General features: G+C 37.1%; 1 protein-coding gene across 1 annotated transcript; it reads left to right on the top strand.

Moving 5' to 3' along the window:
- The first annotated feature begins 3,597 nt into the window (after positions 1–3,597).
- LOC107602410 (rho GTPase-activating protein 22-like) lies at positions 3,598–19,228 on the top strand. Its single transcript, XM_016294905.1, has 9 exons — positions 3,598–3,636; positions 5,221–5,308; positions 11,233–11,355; positions 13,314–13,521; positions 13,607–13,739; positions 15,085–15,158; positions 15,243–15,364; positions 16,648–17,527; positions 18,722–19,228. Exons 1-9 carry the CDS (start codon positions 3,598–3,600, stop codon positions 18,942–18,944), a joined length of 1,890 nt encoding a protein of 629 aa, XP_016150391.1. The 3' UTR covers positions 18,945–19,228.
- The last annotated feature ends 464 nt before the right edge of the window (positions 19,229–19,692 follow it).

Below are 19,692 nucleotides of genomic sequence, written 5' to 3'. Positions count from 1 at the left end.
GCATCGTCTGATAAAATCAACATGCATCTACACTAAAGAGCGGTTATGCGTTGTTTTGGCTATATTACTTTTTTGTCTCATGCAGCGCACTGCCTGCGTCTGAGTAACAAACTAAAAACAACAACAAACAAAAAAGTGCATGTGATATTAACAGACGAACTACGCTCATATTTATAGTTCCAAACAATCAGTAAGCGACAGGTGCTAGGAAACGCTGTTTTGTACTCATTTATTGAGGAGTCGGCTGCGGTGCTTCTCTGCCGCTCACTGCACAGAACAGACGCCGAGAGAGGCGACACTTCACCTCTGGTGAAAGTCAGACCTCACATTCGCGAGACAGCCCTGGAGAAATCCTCCAACTGAACCATAGCTAAGGTTTATCCAAAAAAGTTGCTAGGTTTGTCAGTATGAATATTCTATAGAAAAAAGCTGCTAAAAGGGTCTGAAAGTTGCTAAATCTAGAGCTAAAGTGGCGCTCGTGTGTGTGAGACGCGGGAGCTGATGGCAGCGGGCGCTGGATATTTGTGGCGGTCACTGTGGATATTGTGGATGAGTTCTTCTGTGTCATCACGTTCTATTAGTTCTACAGCTTCAGTTTCGGAGCTGTCACGCTTAGTAACACATACAGCTGTTCCCTCACCGCAGTGCAACAGTGAAAAGGGACCCCTTTCAAACAGTGTCACATTCCGAACATTGTTTAAGCGACATACACCGGTATTACAGTATTAAAAAAATTCATATCATAACACAAATAAACACCGGTATTCGGTATGAACCGGTATACCGCCCAGCACTAGGCTGAATCATGTGAATTCACGCAGCATAACAAGACTAACCACTCAGCCACAACCGCAAAAACCACCTGTTTATATTAGCATACCCACTAATGACTTAAACTTTAAGATGGCTAACTATAATTATGCTAGCTAAATGTTGCCAGTTTTACCAGACAGGATTTTGAACATGGAAGTTCTGTCTGTATCATAAACACATCAAGTAAGACACACAGATACCCCCTTGTGTCTTCCTCTGGTCTCCATTAGACAGAGCAGGGCTACTGAACCCACCACACCCTTAGACACAGCTAATGTAATCAAGAAGCCTGCAGCTCAGATGAAGAGGAGACATTATGGAAAAGGCCATTGGAGACAGACCCAGCAGCCATCAGGCATTTGTCTCTCTAAGAGCCTGACTCAATCCCTCCACATCTGTACTGAATATTTAATTCTAGTGGAGGCCACAAACAGAATGCAAATAGAATGTAATAGAATGCAACAGTGCCCGTCCAGTATTTTTCCCATTTGTTTATTTGTTAAAGAGTTATAAGTCATTTGCAAGCATAAGGAGACTGACTCTTAACTCATTCGCAGTGCTTCATGGGAGTAGTGCTAAATATTTGTACTTATTATGTAGATGTAATTATCTTGTTTTAATTCTCTGATTGGAGGAGATTTCTTTGCAGATTCATGGGTAATGTTGTTTTTCACCAGGACTTGCTCTGTTAAATATGATTATTTTAAAAAATAAGTTGAAATAATGCAGGGTGATGGATTCAACAAAAGCATATCCCATTGCTTAACATCCTCGTGGCTCACAGTAGGTCTGTCTTTAACGGTTTATAATTCAAAACCAATTTCCCTATGGAGAAAATATGGGATTTTTATTTCAGGATCCAGACTGTTGCACTCTATATGAATTAGAGACTTAAGGACCAGTCAGTTGTCCAGTTCACCAGTGGATTGGGAGTGAAAAATAATATAATCTAAAAACACATTGATTTCTTCTCTTTCTCTGAAAGCCACACACGCATTGATTTTGAGTCTACAGCCCAGAGGCATAAGATGACTTTGTGCGTGCTGGACAGACTCCTATAAATTATCAATGGTGACACAGATTATTCATACAGTAGTCCTGTCTTAAGCATCAAGCAGCACAGCTTGTGTGTGTGTGGCCTGTGTCAGATCAGCCAAATTATAAAATTGGAAGAATCAGACCAAAATCTGCTCACTTCCATTAAGGAACAGATACAGGGTAGTATCTTCTATTTTTGTTAAATGATACTCTATGTGCTGTATATAGCTGAACAGGAACCTCTATCTTAACTACATGAAATGGCAAACTGCAGAGGTTTCTATATCCAGTGAGCCTCTGAGCCTCTAAATTACACTCTGGAGATCCTATTAGAGTATGAGAACTCACTCCCTTTGGGAAAGTGATACAGGAGAATCCCAAGATAAATTTACCAGAGGGTAACTGGTACAGAGCAGAGAGGATGCATCTTCATATTCTGCTGCAGGAGAAGACGCTGAACACAGAGCAAACAAAGAACCTGACAGAGGAGTTCATAACTAAATCATAAAAATTTTTGTAACTTGAAATAAATATGTCAGCTAATTACCAAAGCAGCATTTCTCATTTTAGTTTATTTCATCTTGATGTACTAAAATTAAAACTGAAATAATTTTTTTTAATAAAAACTATATAGAAATATATTTATAAAAATTACTGATAAAAATGACAAAAAAAAATTAAGATATCATTCAAAATCAATCAAATGAATGGGATTTATACTTCCGGACTCTATATGAATTTGAGACTTAAGCAGCAGTCACAAGATAAATTTACCAGAGGGTAACTGGTACAGAGCAGAGAGGATGAATCTTCATATTCTGCTGCAGGAGAAGACGCTGAACACAGAGCAAACAAAGAACCTGACAGAGGAGTTCATAACTAAATCATAAAAATTTTTGTAACTTGAAATAAATATGTCAGCTAATTACCAAAGCAGCATTTCTCATTTTAGTTTATTTCATCTTGATGTACTAAAATTAAAACTGAAATAATTTTTTTTAATAAAAACTATATAGAAATATATTTATAAAAATTACTGATAAAAATGACAAAAAAAAATTAAGATATCATTCAAAATCAATCAAATGAATGGGATTTATACTTCCGGACTCTATATGAATTTGAGACTTAAGCAGCAGTCAGTTGTCCAGCTCACCAGTGGATTGGGAGTGAAACATAATATAATATAATAATATAATTGAGAAAAACATTGATTTCTTCCCTTTCTCTGAAAGCCACACATTGATTTTGAGTCTAAGGCATTAGATGACTTCTTCTAATTTATCTTAATGCAAAAAAATGCACCGAGAGTTGCAAGTCACCTCTTTTTAAATGAGTGTGACAGATCTCCAACGAAAGTCATTAGGCAGCACTATATGACAGAGCATCATGTGACAAAGCGCTATAAAATTGAAGTGTGAACTCCATTTATGACCAGTTGCTTCACATTTCCACCATAATCCAAGCCTATAGACGTTGCTTTTAGCAGGTTTTTGACCATCTCATATTAAGCAATCAATACGGTCCAGCCTTAGTAAGTTGGTCAGTCAGACTGACGAGTGTGATGAACCGCGTCCCTCACAGGAGACTGTCAATACTCATGCAAGCACCATTAATCTGTGTCCATGCTGCGCTGGCCAGGATGTGTGTGAAAATGTCAACCCTCCCACTTTTCCTGCCTTTAATCAATGGGATTCAAAGTGGAAGGGCTGTGTAGGCAAATCTCATAGCAAATCACCCAGCGAGATGAAAGGAGACAGCAGAGACCAGGCCGTATTGAACGGTGTGCGGTGCAGACCTCACGTCCAATGCATCATGATCTAAGGTATATCATTTTCATACAGAAGGAGAACCGGAGAATATTTGGATTCCCAAAACAATTAAGAATTTTCATATCTTTTTTTTATTAAAATTGATCTAAAGACGAAACTTTAAGAACGTAAATAACTTCATAAGTTAAGATCAGCTCCAACTTTTCGTAAATTCCCAAAGGTAAGGTGTTTAAAGGGATGTCTAATGCTATTTCATGCATTCTGACTTATTTACACTGCTAAAGAGTTGGATTATTATGCTAAACATGAGCAAAGTCTTACAAATGAGTTGAACGTATGACAGTTTATTTCTGTGACAGGGTTTGTATAAGTTTCAGAATTTTTTTTCCGAGTTTAGCCCATCAACGTGCCTCAAGTCATTGGGGTCCGTTTCTGGATCAAATACATATGGCTGGATCTGATTTTTTATTTAAGTCAATAAAGTTTTTGTTCCTGTTTTATTTATGTCGACGTCACAGCTTGCAGACGATCGCTACGCAAAATTCTCACGTGCACGTGACTCTTTAGCTCCGCCCACGGCACGCCTCCAGGAGCTCGACTGTCTTTGGAGAGAAGTGTAAAGCTGTATCGGTCTTTTATAAATTTGATAAAACTAAAGACTCTTCGGGGATATGAAGGATGCAATACTACTCTATAGGTCAGGGGTCTCCAAACTGGTGTCCTGCAGAGTTTAGCTCCAACTTGCCTCAACACACATGCCTGGAAGTTTCTAGCATGCCTAGTAAGACCTTAATTAACTGGAGCTAAACTCTGCAGGACCTCCAGGACCGAGTTTGGAGACCCCTGCTATAGGTACTCAAGATTAACATGAGATTGGCAGAAACTGGGTGTGTTATGTCCTTTAATGAATTATTGGATCGTTTCAAATATTAAGCATTACAACATAACCTTAGCAACATAATCTGAAGTGACACCAATGACCGATTACTTAAAAAAAAATAACAGGCATGATTATGCATGACGGCCAAACACAGGAAAAATGCTTAATATAATTAATTTTGTAATAACTTTAAATCGTTCTCAACTTCTTTCCTTAGAGGTTATTTGTATATTTTATACCCAGACCATGAATTGTGAAATATAATTTGAGTCAAGAATAATTAAAAAATTGTGAATCTTACAATAAATCGAGTTGATCCAGTCAAAACATCTTTAAAAAAACAACAACAACCAATTAAAGGAAAATGTCTTGAGTACTGCTAAACAGATTCAGTTGTTAGACAAAAAGCACTTGGGAAATTCTGACCCCAAATCTTCATTCAATTTGTTGCCCTGGTGAATAATCTCTGGATTTAATTCAGTTCATAGTTCATCTAATTGAAGGAGGCACTTAGAAAATGTGTATGGTGGCAAACTGCCACATGTTCAAGTGTTCAAGCTTTTGTTAGTACAATAGGCTCAAACTGCCTGGTTACACATTTCCAGAAGACTAGGAGACTTGATGCTGATTACAGAATTACATTCAAGTGTACATGGTAATTAAGTCTGGTTGATTTAATAGGCTAAGTGATGCATTTCTAACTATTCGTCTGTGCAGGGCTGCATCTCACTGAAGGGCAGCCAAGTGAATGAACTGACAGCCAACCCAGAAGAACCCGGGCGACACCTTTTTGAGATTGTGCCAGGTGAGCAGATCTTCAAATCATCTCTGTCGTACCTGTATATATGACTTTTGAGTGTCAGGTATTCAAACAGGCCTTCCAGATTTGGCCCAACATGATTTATGCCGAACGCTTATTTGTTTTATGACAAGTAAATAACACATGAGTGTGAAACAATAGATTTTAACAATAGAGCAAATAAAACCAAATATCTAAATACAGCTGTGCTATAAATTACATACCTCTCGCGCAGCTAACTTAAGTCAACCTCTAAAGGCCCTCCAAATCCACTCAGTGTTTACAAGATATTAAATTATCTCTAAATCCTTAAGATGATGCCTCATATGTTTCCCATTCTCTCTTTTCCACATGCTCATCACATTAAAATGGGGAATATTGAATTTCTTATCTCTGAAAATGCAGCCCTGGTCTGCTCAAGCCAGAGACAGCAATATGACAAAACTGCAGAATAAGAATAGGAATAAAATACAAATCAATCTGTGCAGATCTTGGTTACAAATAATCTAATTCTTGCTGGTTAATGTGCATTCTGGTGTATATATTTGTTCCTGTAACTATAGCAATTCACATTATTATCATATATGTTTGCACGTACGGTATATAATATACTAAAGGTAAAATTTGGATTAATCTTTGAAGATCAATCCAATCAGGATTCATCAGTGAATTAATTTTTCACCCCTAAAGTGCATCATAAACATTTAGTTAACTGAATTCGGTGTTAGCCGAAGTAATGCACCAAACACAACCAATAAAACAGCCAAACACACACAGCATGGGACATTAGCAGCAGTTTCCTAGACCCACCAGCACTTTCTCATGTCAGATCAGTCAACACACCATCTCCTCCCCAGAGAAAAGCCCTTAACCACAGTCTCCGTCTGACCGGCACGCTTCAGCTCCTTCGAGTCAAACAATCTCACTGGCAAAGTCCCTTTTCCATGCAAAACAAACAAAAACGTGACACAAAGCAGATTTCAGAGCTCCCTCGTGTTTCTTGCCTTAAAAATGAGTGCGGCATTTGTCTGCAGATGCCTTGTCTGTTGTTGATGAATGAAGAAATGGAAAGACTTGATAAACAACTGCACAAACTCAAAAACTGAATCAAGGAAAAACAGATTCGGAAACTGCACTGACATTTTCGCTGAAATCATATGAAGTTTTGAGTCCTGTAACCCTGTAAAGCATGCCATATGAAATGACAGTCGAATTTATTGAGCCTTTAGATAAATTGTTTAAAAAGGTTAGCATATGTGTTTGTTTGTTTGTTTTATGAGTATCATATTTGATACATCAGGCTTTTATGTCTTATAGATATAGTGAGAATAAAGTGCTCATACTTGAGGATGAAAAAAAAAATTTCATTCAAAGAGACAAGTTGAGCAAAAATATGCAATTTGGTGATATCTGATGTTGATATGGCCAAAAAGTAAGATGAAATTCTGATGCTTGTAATGTAAATCAATGGGATCTTTATAACAGAATAACAAACTGCTTACATATAGAGTTGTCACTCTATATCTCCCAATAACATTTAATACGATGATATATAAATGCTTAGTTTTATAATCAAAACATATAACTGCAATGTAATGATGATTGAGAGACTTACAAATTAACGTTCCTCAAAAGCCTGATGATCATATTTGATACATTTAACAATTTTTTCTATTAAATGATGCATGGATAATCAAGTAAAGCTAAGATGCGTCAGTCCAGTAAGCGGTCATCTTGAAATAATACAAACAGTATGAAAGTTATTTCTGTTTTGTTAAAAAAAATAAGTAATGATTTAACGACAAAAAGAAGGCATGTAGTAGATTGTGTACAACAAGAAAATACAAACCAAAAATATCCAACAATGGCAGCATTCATTGCAAGGACATAAATGACAAGAGCTGATACAAAAATGGGATCTAAACCGGTGGGGAAAGCCTGGCATTATTGGGAGATTTTCATGCTTCTGTGTTTGAGGCATTTAGAATAGAGAGTTACAGAGCATGATTGTGACCCGAGTCCTGGCATCCTCTGGATCTGCTAACCCATGCTTGCTATACAGAGTTCTGATATTTAGTCAGATTTCTGCTAGTGAGGATTTCCCCAAGCATCAGGTCCTCTGAGATCGATGCATCTGGTGTGCTGTTTGCTTGCTTAAGTGCACTGAGGTGTTTAGAAAGGACTAACAGAGCAGGCCGTCTCCTTCTGTCAGTCTACTGTGAGAAGACAGTGGGAATGAGAAAAACAGAAGTGGTGCTGCTTGAGCTGACCGGAGACATCATCAAAAGTATTTTCTACTCGCTGGTTTTCCAGGATGTACAGTGTGGACTAGAGTGATCCAGGTTTTGTTTTTTCTTATCCTCTCTGGGATATTTGAGATGTTTTGACAACTATTGAAGATTCGTTTCTGAAAGTGATGGTTTGAAGCAGCAAACATACCTTCAGCATGAATTCTGCGTTGTGCTGGAACTGCTTGTGCTGTGTTTGGGTTCATGGCCAATCTGTTGGAGTAAGAGACATGGCAGAACATTAGTTCCAGATCAATCCCTCCAGTGCATCATGGGGCAGGGCTGCTGTAAGCCACGGAGGCACAAACCACCACTACCCCAAGGTAATACCTTTGTTTATGCATGTAGAAATCAAAGTGACAAGGATTTTTATTGTTGAAGTCAATTAAAAAAAAAATTACAAAGGGCTAGAAATGCTGGGTTATGGTGGTTTATTTTTGTACAGAACAGTTTGTTCATAATGCAACAGCCTGTTCAATAACGTTTATACAATATTCATTTTTTAGGTATTTTTATTTTTAATATGGACTATAATCAAGATGATGTCCGAAATCTACACCCTTCTGCGTGTCATTTTCAAGTGTTCGAAAGGACAAGTAAATAGTCAAACCTTGTTAACTTGTTAGTACTTTTGTAACTGGATGTACATATACCTGCAATCCAAAACAATTTAATTAAATTAAATTATTGGAATCAGAAGCTGAAATCGTTGAATTCTAATATTAGAATAGAACTACATGATGTTTTTGTAGCAACATTCTTTTGAAACAACACCAATGTCTATGGTAGCATGGTAAAAAAAAAAAAATTAAAGACTGTAAAAAATATTATTTAAACAATTAATACAAGTTTTGACAAAAACAAGTATTGTAAAATGATAAGCATTGGTCTGAACAAAAAGAACAGGCGGGCTGAATGAAAATGCGCAATAGATGGCGCTAATGGAAAAGCAGAAACATAGCTTATAAACTACTTAAGCAGGCATTACATGGAAATAATGACAAGAAAATGCCATTGAGACTTTTCTGAAGATAGTCTGTTCAAATAAAAACTTTGCAAAAAATCACTTGAATGGCACTATTTCAATGTTAGAAATGGTGAATGGTGAAAGGCCCCAAGGTTGCAGGTATGTATACAAAACGTTTACTGTTTGAACTGGGAAAAATAAGTCAGTCAGATTGCAATACTGGCGATATAGTCACCGAAGAAGTGTAACAGTTGTGGATGTTCTCATTAAGGCTTTACCTCCAGCCTGTTTATTTTCACATAGTTTGCCTGTTATGTGGCATCTGTCAGTTGATGTTAATAAGGAGCATAATCACTCCTGCTCGTAATATGTCTCTAAAGGTCCATTTGAGATAAGCTTCTTCAGTCCTGTGCATAATTACACAGCACATAATCCAGATCACGTGTCCCTGCAGCAATGGCAAAGTCATGGGTTCGACTCCCAAGGAACACACGTGAAAATAACATGCTGCCAAAGGCATGAATAAAACAAAAGAAACGCAATCAGCACTGAGCACACAATCGTGTATCAGTCAAACCCTGCGCTCAGTCATGTATTTCATGCTTAAATAAATGCAAATTGGTTGTTTGAAAAAAGAGAAAGACCCCAGAATTCACTTAATCAGGTCAGTGTTGCATTCTTTCGCCACAAGCCGATTTCTTCCCTCCCCACAAGATCAGCAGACATTCTGACACTTCCGAAAGAGACAAGAATGCTAACAAAATGCCACACCATGGTGAGAAATGAGGGTTCCTCATTATGCCTTCAAGTCAGCTTCCACTCTGTGTGAGAGCATTAGCCTCAGACGTACCGCTGGGTCTGCTTGTCTTATTTATCTTAATTGCATCAGTACTTGTTTTTTTTTCCCATTCAGTCGACACTGCTGTGAACACTTATCTACTCATGACTTATTCCTCTAGGCACGGTATTGGCTTCTGATTTTTCCTTTATCACTGGGAAGCTTTACACTGAAGCCATTGTAGAGGTTTTTACATTTTTTTATCCTTTACTTTTGCAAAACTAATGGGTAATGGGAAGTGTCTTTGTTACTTTGGCTCTTTAGGTCTGTTTTAAATTAATATGATTTGTGAGGTGTTCAACTGCTCATGCCAATGATGGCGAAATGGACTGAACCAGTTTGATACTAGAACTGAAATATATCTCACTGATACATGACGATATTTAATAATAATAATAATAATGTATGCATTTAGCAGACGCTTTTATCCAAAGCGACTTACAGTGCATTCAGGCTATACATTTTGTACCAGTATGTAATGATATTTATTTATTTTTATGATATTTACCAATAAGAGATACATATCAAAATTACCATATAAATAAACTACCTAAAATGTATGGAAGCTTGTTTCAGCCATAGAATAAGAAAGAATTAAAAGGTAATTGCCACAATTTTGACTTTATTTCTCATAACTGAGATACAAACTCGCAATTGTGAGTTATAATGTCAGAATTATGGGATATAAACCCACCACTGCAAGAAATAAAGTAAGAACTGCAAGATATAAACTCATATTCTGACTTGTTTTGCTTGCAATTGCGAGCAATATGGACTTCTTTTCTCATAATTGTCAGACATAATCTCGCAATATAAGTTATAAAGTCCAGTTCTGAAGAAAAAAGTGATATAAAGTTTATAGGCTTATATAAACTCGCAATTTTCACTCTATAACACAAAATTATGATTTTATATCGCACAATTCTGACTCTATAACTCACAATGTATCTCAATTATGAGATAGAAAGTTGCAATTATCTTTTTTGGCAATAACTTTTTTTATTCAGTGGCAGAAACAAGTTTCCATGAAAAGGTGATTGAAAGTGTTAAAAATACTCTACCCTTTATTATTTCATCCTAAACTCTTTACTGTCATTATACAATGACAATGAATGCAGTTCAAAGAAATTCACATTTCAACATGTACAAATATAATTACATACTGCATCTAAACCCATCTTGGGGAAAAATTGGTGCTGTTCATTTGATCTAAAAAGCAACAACAGAAAGCTAGCAGCTCTTGCATCTGTGGCCATTCTCTGTCTTGGCACAATCTTAGTTGCAAGCAATAACAGCAATGTCACTGTGTCTGTCACGCGACTCTGTTCCCCTTTCAGGCTCTGTCTTTACATTTATTTTGAAAGATGAAGCTCGCGATTATGGTAAGGGGCGTTACATTTCCGACGAGTGCTTGTGGTGTTCGGCCAATCACAATGCACTGGGTCATCCGGCCAATCAGAGCAGACTGCGCTTGTCGGAAGGAGGGGCTTTCTAGAAAACGAAGCGTTTGAGAGAGGCGGGGCATAGACCTACAAGTATTTGAAAAACATTGTGTTTTTTGAACATTAAAGCATGTCAACATATTCTGTTACACCAAATATACAAAATAATGATCTTTAAAAAAGCATCATATGACCCCTTTAAGAATTTTTACATGTTCAACTTTGTTGCAATATACATAAATACCTTAGTTTAGAATGTATTTAAAATTAAAGTCTTCAAGTACCCGATATGAAGGAATATATGAATCTTTGAGTAATAAACAGTGATGTAGTGGTGGGGAAAAAAAATGTAATACCATCATCTGACAGATTGCCTCTCTTGTTTTCTCTCTCAGCTGGTGAGAAAGACAAGGCTGCAATGAGCCATGAGTCCTTTCTACTTATGGCCAACTCCCAGAGTGACATGGACGACTGGGTGAAAGCCATCAGACGGGTCATATGGGCTCCGTTTGGAGGAGGTACAAACCACAAAATAAAGCCACACATACCTTATAGTTAGTCAAACCTTCTCTGGGTTGATGGATGTTTCATTCATGTTCACATGATATCACCAGTGTTGTCAGTGGTCTAAACTCACAAAAATACCACTGAGCAGAGTAGGATGCCTCACTATCCAGAGATTAAATTACAAAGTCATGTTATTAATAGAAAGTTCTAACAAGTAATGTAAAGCAAGTTCAAGTTATCAGCTCTCAGTTATAGACTATGTGGCAATGTGTCTCCACTTCCATTAGCAGCTAGAACAGTAAAAGCCTGAACGAAGTGCTGATGTTGTGTTTAGACGTACAATAACACGAAAGAGAGATTTTCTTACCGTGGTCTGGAAACCGGCGGGAACGTTTCCAAGCGTCTGACGCCAAGAAGATTCAATTAACTGGATTTTTAAAGACTGTGCTTTTAAATTATGCTTGGATCGATATTATTAAACCTAACACAAGTTTTAAGGACTATAAACACATTAAAACAGTCTCTCCTTGTGGTCTTCTGGTTGTTAGTAGTTAAAACGCCTCAATAGTTGGCGCGGCTTTTTACCACAAACCAGATTTACCTGAAAAAACCCGGATGAGCAGGATGCGCTGACAGGACATCAATGGAAAGAGAATATACACTTGAAAAACGAGTGTTTCGTTGTACTTCACGTTCTTTGAAACACTTCGATGTCCACCGTAAGTGCAAATCTTCCCACTGCTGCACTGTCGTTTGGAGTAAACCTGTCAAGTTAGAAGAGTAACGTTACAGGTGAAAACCTCGTGACGGAAGTCACGTGATTACTGACAACAAACTAACTTTCACTAACGTTACTATTTATTTATTACTATTAAAACGCCTCAATAGTTGGCGCGGCTTTTTACCACAAACCAGATTTACCTGAAAAAACCCGGATGAGCAGGATGCGCTGACAGGACATCAATGGAAAGAGAATATACACTTGAAAAACGAGTGTTTCGTTGTACTTCACGTTCTTTGAAACACTTCGATGTCCACCGTAAGTGCAAATCTTCCCACTGCTGCACTGTCGTTTGGAGTAAACCTGTCAAGTCAGAAGAGTAACGTTACAGGTGAAAACCTCGTGACGGAAGTCACGTGATTACTGACAACAAACTAACTTTCACTAACGTTACTATTTATTTATTACTATTTTTTATACTAAGTATGTTGTTCGGACTTTGTAGAACATTCTGCATGTGCAAAAGTACTATGATATTTTTAGTCAAATTAAATATATAATAAAACTACTTGTGGTGAATTTCGAGTTAATATTGTGTAAATTATAATTGCATTTCAGATTATATGTTGTTATAATTAAATTTTTGTGTCACATTTCACACACACGTTTATATATATATATATGTATGTATGTATGTGTATGTGTGTGTGTGTGTGTGTGTGTGAAATGTGATATATATATATATATATATATATACACTGTATGTAAAATATATCTCTAAAAAAATTACCATGTTTTTCCCCCAGTCTGTATAATGGTAGTACCATGGTATTCCTAAAATGATCTTACATTCTTAAAACTAATGGTTTCAAAAGTTTATATCTATATATAAAATCTAAAAACATTTTGTGCATTGTACCATTTCTTAGAAGATTCCGTTTTCTTAGTGTGAGGAACATTTTATTAATCTAAAGAATATTTTTCTACTAGAAATAACCTTTTGTGCAATGGAAAGATTCCACGAGTGTTCTTCATGGAACCATCTCGTTGTCAACAGAGAACCTTTTTTTAAGAGTGTAGAGTAAAATCACTATGGTATTGATTTAGTACCATTTTATATATATCAAAGTACAATAGTATTATCACTGAACCATTATAGTCGTAGTACATTTTTGTAAGGAGTGCTGTGTGTTTTGACTGATTTAAGAATCCGTCGTTTTTAAAAAATGACCTGCTTCATATCTACAGGCATATTTGGGCAGCGTTTGGAAGACACCGTACAGTATGAAAGGAAGTTTGGTCCTCGTCTCGCCCCTCTCTTAGTTGAGCAGTGTGTGGATTTCATCAGGGAGCAGGGTCTTGATGAAGAAGGCCTGTTCCGGATGCCGGGACAAGCAAACCTTGTGAAGGAGCTGCAGGAGGCCTTTGACTGTGGAGATAAACCTCAGTTTGACAGGTGCGACTACTCTGAGCACAGACGTGCAACCAATGAACTCGGTTCAATCAGCTGTTCATACTAACCCTATAATTGCCATTTATAGTAACACTGATGTCCACACCGTGGCTTCCCTGCTGAAGCTGTATCTCAGGGAGCTGCCCGAGCCAGTAGTTCCCTTCTGCAAGTATGAGGATTTCCTCGCTTGTGCTCAGCTCCTGGCCAAAGATGAGGAGGAGGTTAGTGACGGCGTGATATCTGAACATGCAGGCAGTGTAGAGAAGAAAAACGAAAGGAGCAAACCTTAGATGTATTTGAAAAAACTTACATGTGGAAAGATGTGCTTAACCTTTTTTGCACCCTTGTTAAAAACTGCGAGCTCCTGGCCAAAGATGAGGAGGAGGTTAGTGACGGCGTGATATCTGAACATGCAGGCAGTGTAGAGAAGAAAAACGAAAGGAGCAAACCTTAGATGTATTTGAAAAAACTTACATGTGGAAAGATGTGCTTAACCTTTTTTGCACCCTTGTTAAAAACTGCGATATGTCTAAACACAGTTGTTTTGCATATACAGTATATATATATATTATTTTAGTGCTATTAAAAACAGGGTTACAAACATCAAACTTGTCAAATTTATAACATTAGGAAAAAAATCTAAAACAGAATGGTTAGTTTGGCTTTTTTTGCACCCATGTTAAAACTGCTATATGTATATATGTAGTGTATTTTAAATTTTTTGCAATAAACATTGCTATATATATATATGAATAATGTATCAAATATATTATTTTTTTAATAAAATATTATTAAACATAGGGTTACAAACATAAAACTTGTCCAAATGTATAAGATTAAGAAACAAATCTACACCTGAATAGTTAACATTAAGTTATAAGTTAAGTTGTCACTCATTTTTAAGATAGTTAGTTTGCCTTAACCCTTTTTGCACTCATCTTAAAAACTGCGATATGTCTAAACACATTCTTTGTGATTTTAATTTCTATAAATAAACATTGCTATATGTATATGAATAATGTATAAAAAACAATATATACTGTATATATTAATATAACTTTATGAAACAGGGTTGCAAACATCAAACTTGTCAAATTTATAATATTAAGTTATTATAATAATAATAACACATCTGATGTGCTGAACAGACTTTTGAACATTTGCCGTTTTTGAAAACCAATAAAACCGAATCCAAAAAACGCAGCTGCTGTGTTGGAACAAGCTTAATGAATTATCCTATGAATGCTCTGGCCTGTATACTTAAGAGAGTTTGTTCAATGGCATTAGTGCATAATATTTCAGCAGTTATGTTGTCAAAATGTATGTTTGTGTGCTCAATATTTCAATATTCCTCCCACATATTTCACAGCTGACATGAGGCGATGCACAGATGCCGAGGATGCGTCAAGCTCAAGTCAAAGTTTAATTCCCAGATTACATTATGCACATAATCTGTCTTTTCAGATTTTTTTAGAAAAGGCTGATTCTCTTTAAATGTGAAAAACATCAATATTTCCCTTGAATTCGAACCACGAGATGCTTAAGTCGCTTCAATGACTTCCACAGGGAATACAAGAATTAGGGAAGCTAGTGACGACCCTTCCAGCCGCCAATTACAACCTTCTGAAATATATATGCAAGTAGGTCCAACATAATCATTTTCAGACACATTTTTGTCAGTCGTTTCCATGCTTCGCTGCTTAAAGTGAACTCCATCTTTGTAGATTTCTGGATGAGGTGCAGTCTCACTCAAATGAAAACAAAATGGGTGTGCTGAACTTGGCCACCGTGTTTGGACCAAATATCCTCCGTCCTAAAATGGAAGATCCAGTAGCTATTATGGAAGGTAAGCACTTATTATCCAATTTCCAACCCATTGCTTTGTAAAACATAAACACACTTAAAAACCAGACACCTGCGGGACGGTTGCAGCAGGTGTGAATAAAACAGCCTATATTTGTGGCATAAATGCAATTATGATCTATGCACTACTATATTTGAGCATGTACCATTACATTTTGAATCTGAAACATAATGCCACATATAAACTACATTTATGTCCAGATGTGCTCATGTTTTATGTATTAGTGTTCGTTTATTTATTTTAGCTACAGTTCTTTGATATTATTTGCACATTTAAATAAACTAATTGTTTTATTTCATGATTATTTATGTTACCAAATTTGGAGGCTTCTCTTTGGATTTTAATAAAAAAATTGTGTTTTTGATCATCTGAAATGTGCATTTAAATACATTTGTTTAGGCTTGCCGATTACAATAAATGATATTTATAATGAATGCCAATATAATTTAAGTTTAAAATATTAAGTTCTGACTTAAGAACTAATGATGCAACAAAAATAAGCACAGTTACAAACTACAGTGTAAATATATATATTGCTAATATTAATTTCACATATAATTCAATGTGTTATTTGCTGATTTTTGTAAAAAAAAATAATAATAAAATTGTGAAATTTACTAGAAATTTCTGGGTAAGAACTGTTTCTCCATGCTGTAAAAAAATATTTTCTGAAGTTGTAAATAAAGCAAAGATTATTGGATTATTAAGATTATACAAAGATTATTGTTTTACAAGAAAATATTACTTCGGTCTTTCTACTTAAAATGTCACATTTAATTCAGTGTTTTACTTGCCATTTCTTTGTAATTAATTGTGAAATTTACTAGCGATTTCTGAGTGAAAATTGTTTCTAGACCTACTTTTTTTAGTGCACCACCCAATACTTATTCATCACTTATAGATGAGCATGAGGGAATACAGCATTGTGTGTGTGTGTGTGTGTGTGTGTTTATGTGGTTTATGAGGACACAAATTTGTATAATGACATGGGTATGACATAGGTATTACAACGAGAAGGTGATTTACGAGGACATTTTCAGTGTCCCCGTAATTTAAAAGGCTTATAAATCATTCAGAATGAGTTTTTTTGAAAATCAAAAAATGCAGAAAGTTTCCTGTGAGGGGTATGTTTAGGGGTAGGGTTGGTGTAGGGCAATAGAATATACAGTTTGAACAGTATAAAAACCATTACGTCTATGGAGAGTCCTCATAAACCATAAAAACCAACATGTGTGTGTGTGTGTGTGTGTGTGTGTGTTTTCCAGGCACCTCGCTTGTTCAGCATCTCATGACGCTTCTCATCAGCAAGCATGATCGCCTGTATACTGAAAAAGACTCAGAAACATCACAGAACCAGATGGAGGTAAAGGACCAAAGCCAACAACATCAGCAGTCCAAGCTGGTGGACTGGATCTCTGAGGAGGATCTACAGACCTGTAAGAATGACAACCCTACCAGCAGCAGTGCCTCGTCTGTGGACGCCGCTATCACCTCCAAGCCGGTGCCTCAGGGAAAGGGAGAGACAGCCGTCAGCCCTAGTAAGCAGGCCAAGGCGCTTCCAGGATGGAAGTACACCTTCAAAGGCTCCTCTCCCAGGCCGCCGTCCGCAAAAGTCTGTAGCTCCGCGGTGGACGTGTCCACGGCCTCCAGCGGGAACTGGCTCATGAACGGGCTGTCCTCGCTAAGGGGACACCGCCGCACCTCGTCCGGCGAACGCTCCAGGGATTCGGGCTCCTCTCAGAGACTGTCTACCTACGACAACGTCACGTCTTCATCGAGTCTGGGCAGCGTGCTGAGTATGGACAGCACGCCGTGGTCCTCCTCATCGTGTGAGATCTTCGTCCCAGACTCTGGAAGAGACCCGTTAGGAACAGAAGATGGGCCTCAGACAGAGGCGAGCGCTCAGGAGGAACGGAGCGAGGAGGAAGCAAAGCCCAGCGAACAAGAAGAGGACGTCGGCAGTGCTGTGGAGAACCGCGCGAGCGGATTGTTTTGCAGTGACAATGGGAACGTAGCACCGGTCATTAGAGTCGTGGACGAAGACACAGATGCAAACGGAGGCCCTTCATCCCTGGCCAGCATCGTGGAAGACCTGAAAGAAGAGCTGAGGAAGCAGAAACAGACTTACGAATCTAGAATTCAAAAGTAAGGCTGCTGCTTTTTAAATGACAAGGGTTTTTTGAATTGTTTAAAAATCACAGCTATATTTAAGCTCTGTTTGGATGGGACAAGTTTCTTTGAGTATAGGTCAGGTAAATTGGTGTTTCTCAGACATATGAAAATAGATTGTATTTTAGAATAATTTCTGTGCTTTAAGGGATAGTTAACACCAAAAAAAAAAATTATAATTGTCATCATTTACTCAACCGCCACTGGGTTCAAACCTGTATGAGTTTTGAGATATTTTGAAGAATGTTGGCAACCAAAACTTGACGGTAGCCATTCACTTCCATAGTATTTTTCTTTTCCATTCTATGGAAGTCAATGGCTAAAAAATACTATGAAGACAATATGACATATTATGAAGACAACATTTAACGATTTTAATTTGAATCAAACAGGGGTTTTTTTTCCTCCCCAAAAGCTCAGAAAAAAAAACTGGAAAATTACTTATGGGATTTTTTATTATTTTTTTTGAATAACTTATGGGTCCTCTGAGAAATCACAGACAACCACTGTTAATAATTGCAGAAGGTATAGAAAGTAGAGCTTCTCTAGAAATAATTTATTGCCAGAATCTGTACTTTTTAAATTCTTTTTAAATTTTGGTGATGAATTAGGGTTTGGGTTTTACTGTTGAATCCTTTCAATTAACATAAATTGAATCCGAATTGATTAATTAAGTAATTTGTATTTTTTTTAGCACGATTTGTACCAAAATAATATGATCCCCTTGCGAGGTCCCTGAATCATCAAATATAATATACAGTATATATACATAATCTTATCTATACTGTATGAGAAATATTATAGAAAAACTAGTACTTTTTTCCAAATTATTTTTTGAATATTTTGGGGGTCCTCTTAAAAAAAACAAAAAAAAAACAGACATCCTCTGTTAATAATAGTTTTTTTTTCTTTTAGTCACTACTAGAATGATGTTAGTTGTACAAATATAATGTTGTTGTTGTTTTACTATTAGTAGCATAAAATAATCTGACCTGTCTTTACAAAGCAAAATGAAACAGATTTGACAGATGTTATATTTCTAATATTTTTGGTCTCTCAAATTGCGTTCCCCAAACATCCCCCTAAGCCCTGGCATAAGTAACAGTGATATCTCGGTGATATCTGTATTGTGCACTCACACACCTGTGTTCTGTGTTCTGCTCTCTGCAGGCTGGAAGAGTCGAGTTCAGTCCTGTGCGCGCAGATGGAGAGACTCCAGCAAGAGATGGAACAGGAGAGAAAAAAAAAACGAATGCTTGAGATCAAACTGAGAAACTCTGAACGGGCCCGTGAGGACGCAGAAAACCGCAATCGCCTCCTCGAGAAAGAAATGGAAGACTTCTTCTCCACGCTGGGGGATCTGGCTCTTGGAAGCCGGACCAGTGACATTTAATGCAAACACACCCAAAGTCCCCAAATGGACCAGAGCACTCAGGCATCTCCAAAAATCATGTGGACAAATTTTTGTGTTCATCAAATCAGACCTAGTTAAAGGCCTTCCAATGTGTACCAGTTACTTTTTTCGAGGAGATTCTCGCCGTTTCAGCAGTGTAGCATTTATTAAAGCCATTATACAGCTGTTGATTTACAGCTATTTCTTTCTGGAAGCTTCAGCTTTAGGTGACAAAGAAACAAATGGAACGTCTGAATCTGGTCCTTAAATCAGTTCAAATTATATCATGCATCGTTTGCATGTTTAGGGTTCCCAATAATGACAATTAGAGCAGATTCACTGGCTTCAGCATGTTAAAGGAAGAGTTCACCCAAAAATAAAATATTTACTTCAAATGTACTCATCCTCGGGCCATTCAAGATGTAGATGAGTTTGTTTCTTCATCAGGTTTGGAGAAATGTAGCATTGCATCACTTGCTCAGCAATGGATGCTCTGCAATGAATGGGTGCCGTCAGAATGAGAGTCCAAACAGCTGATAAAAACATCACAATAATCCACAAGCAATCCACAGCACTCCAGTCCATCAGTTAACATCTGGAGAAGACAAAAGCTGAAACACATCTAGCATTAAGATGCTTTTAACTTCAAACAGTTTCTTCTGGCAAAAACACTAGTCTATAATCCTCCAGGGAAAAAATCCATCTTCTGTTGTCTCTCCCATCAAAATCCACCCACAGATTTGTTTAG

This window comes from Sinocyclocheilus grahami, unplaced genomic scaffold, assembly GCF_001515645.1.
Source record: "Sinocyclocheilus grahami isolate Dianchi unplaced genomic scaffold, SAMN03320097.WGS_v1.1 scaffold326.1, whole genome shotgun sequence".
Lineage (NCBI taxonomy): Eukaryota > Metazoa > Chordata > Actinopteri > Cypriniformes > Cyprinidae > Sinocyclocheilus > Sinocyclocheilus grahami.
This window is presented reverse-complemented; position numbering and strand designations above follow the sequence as displayed.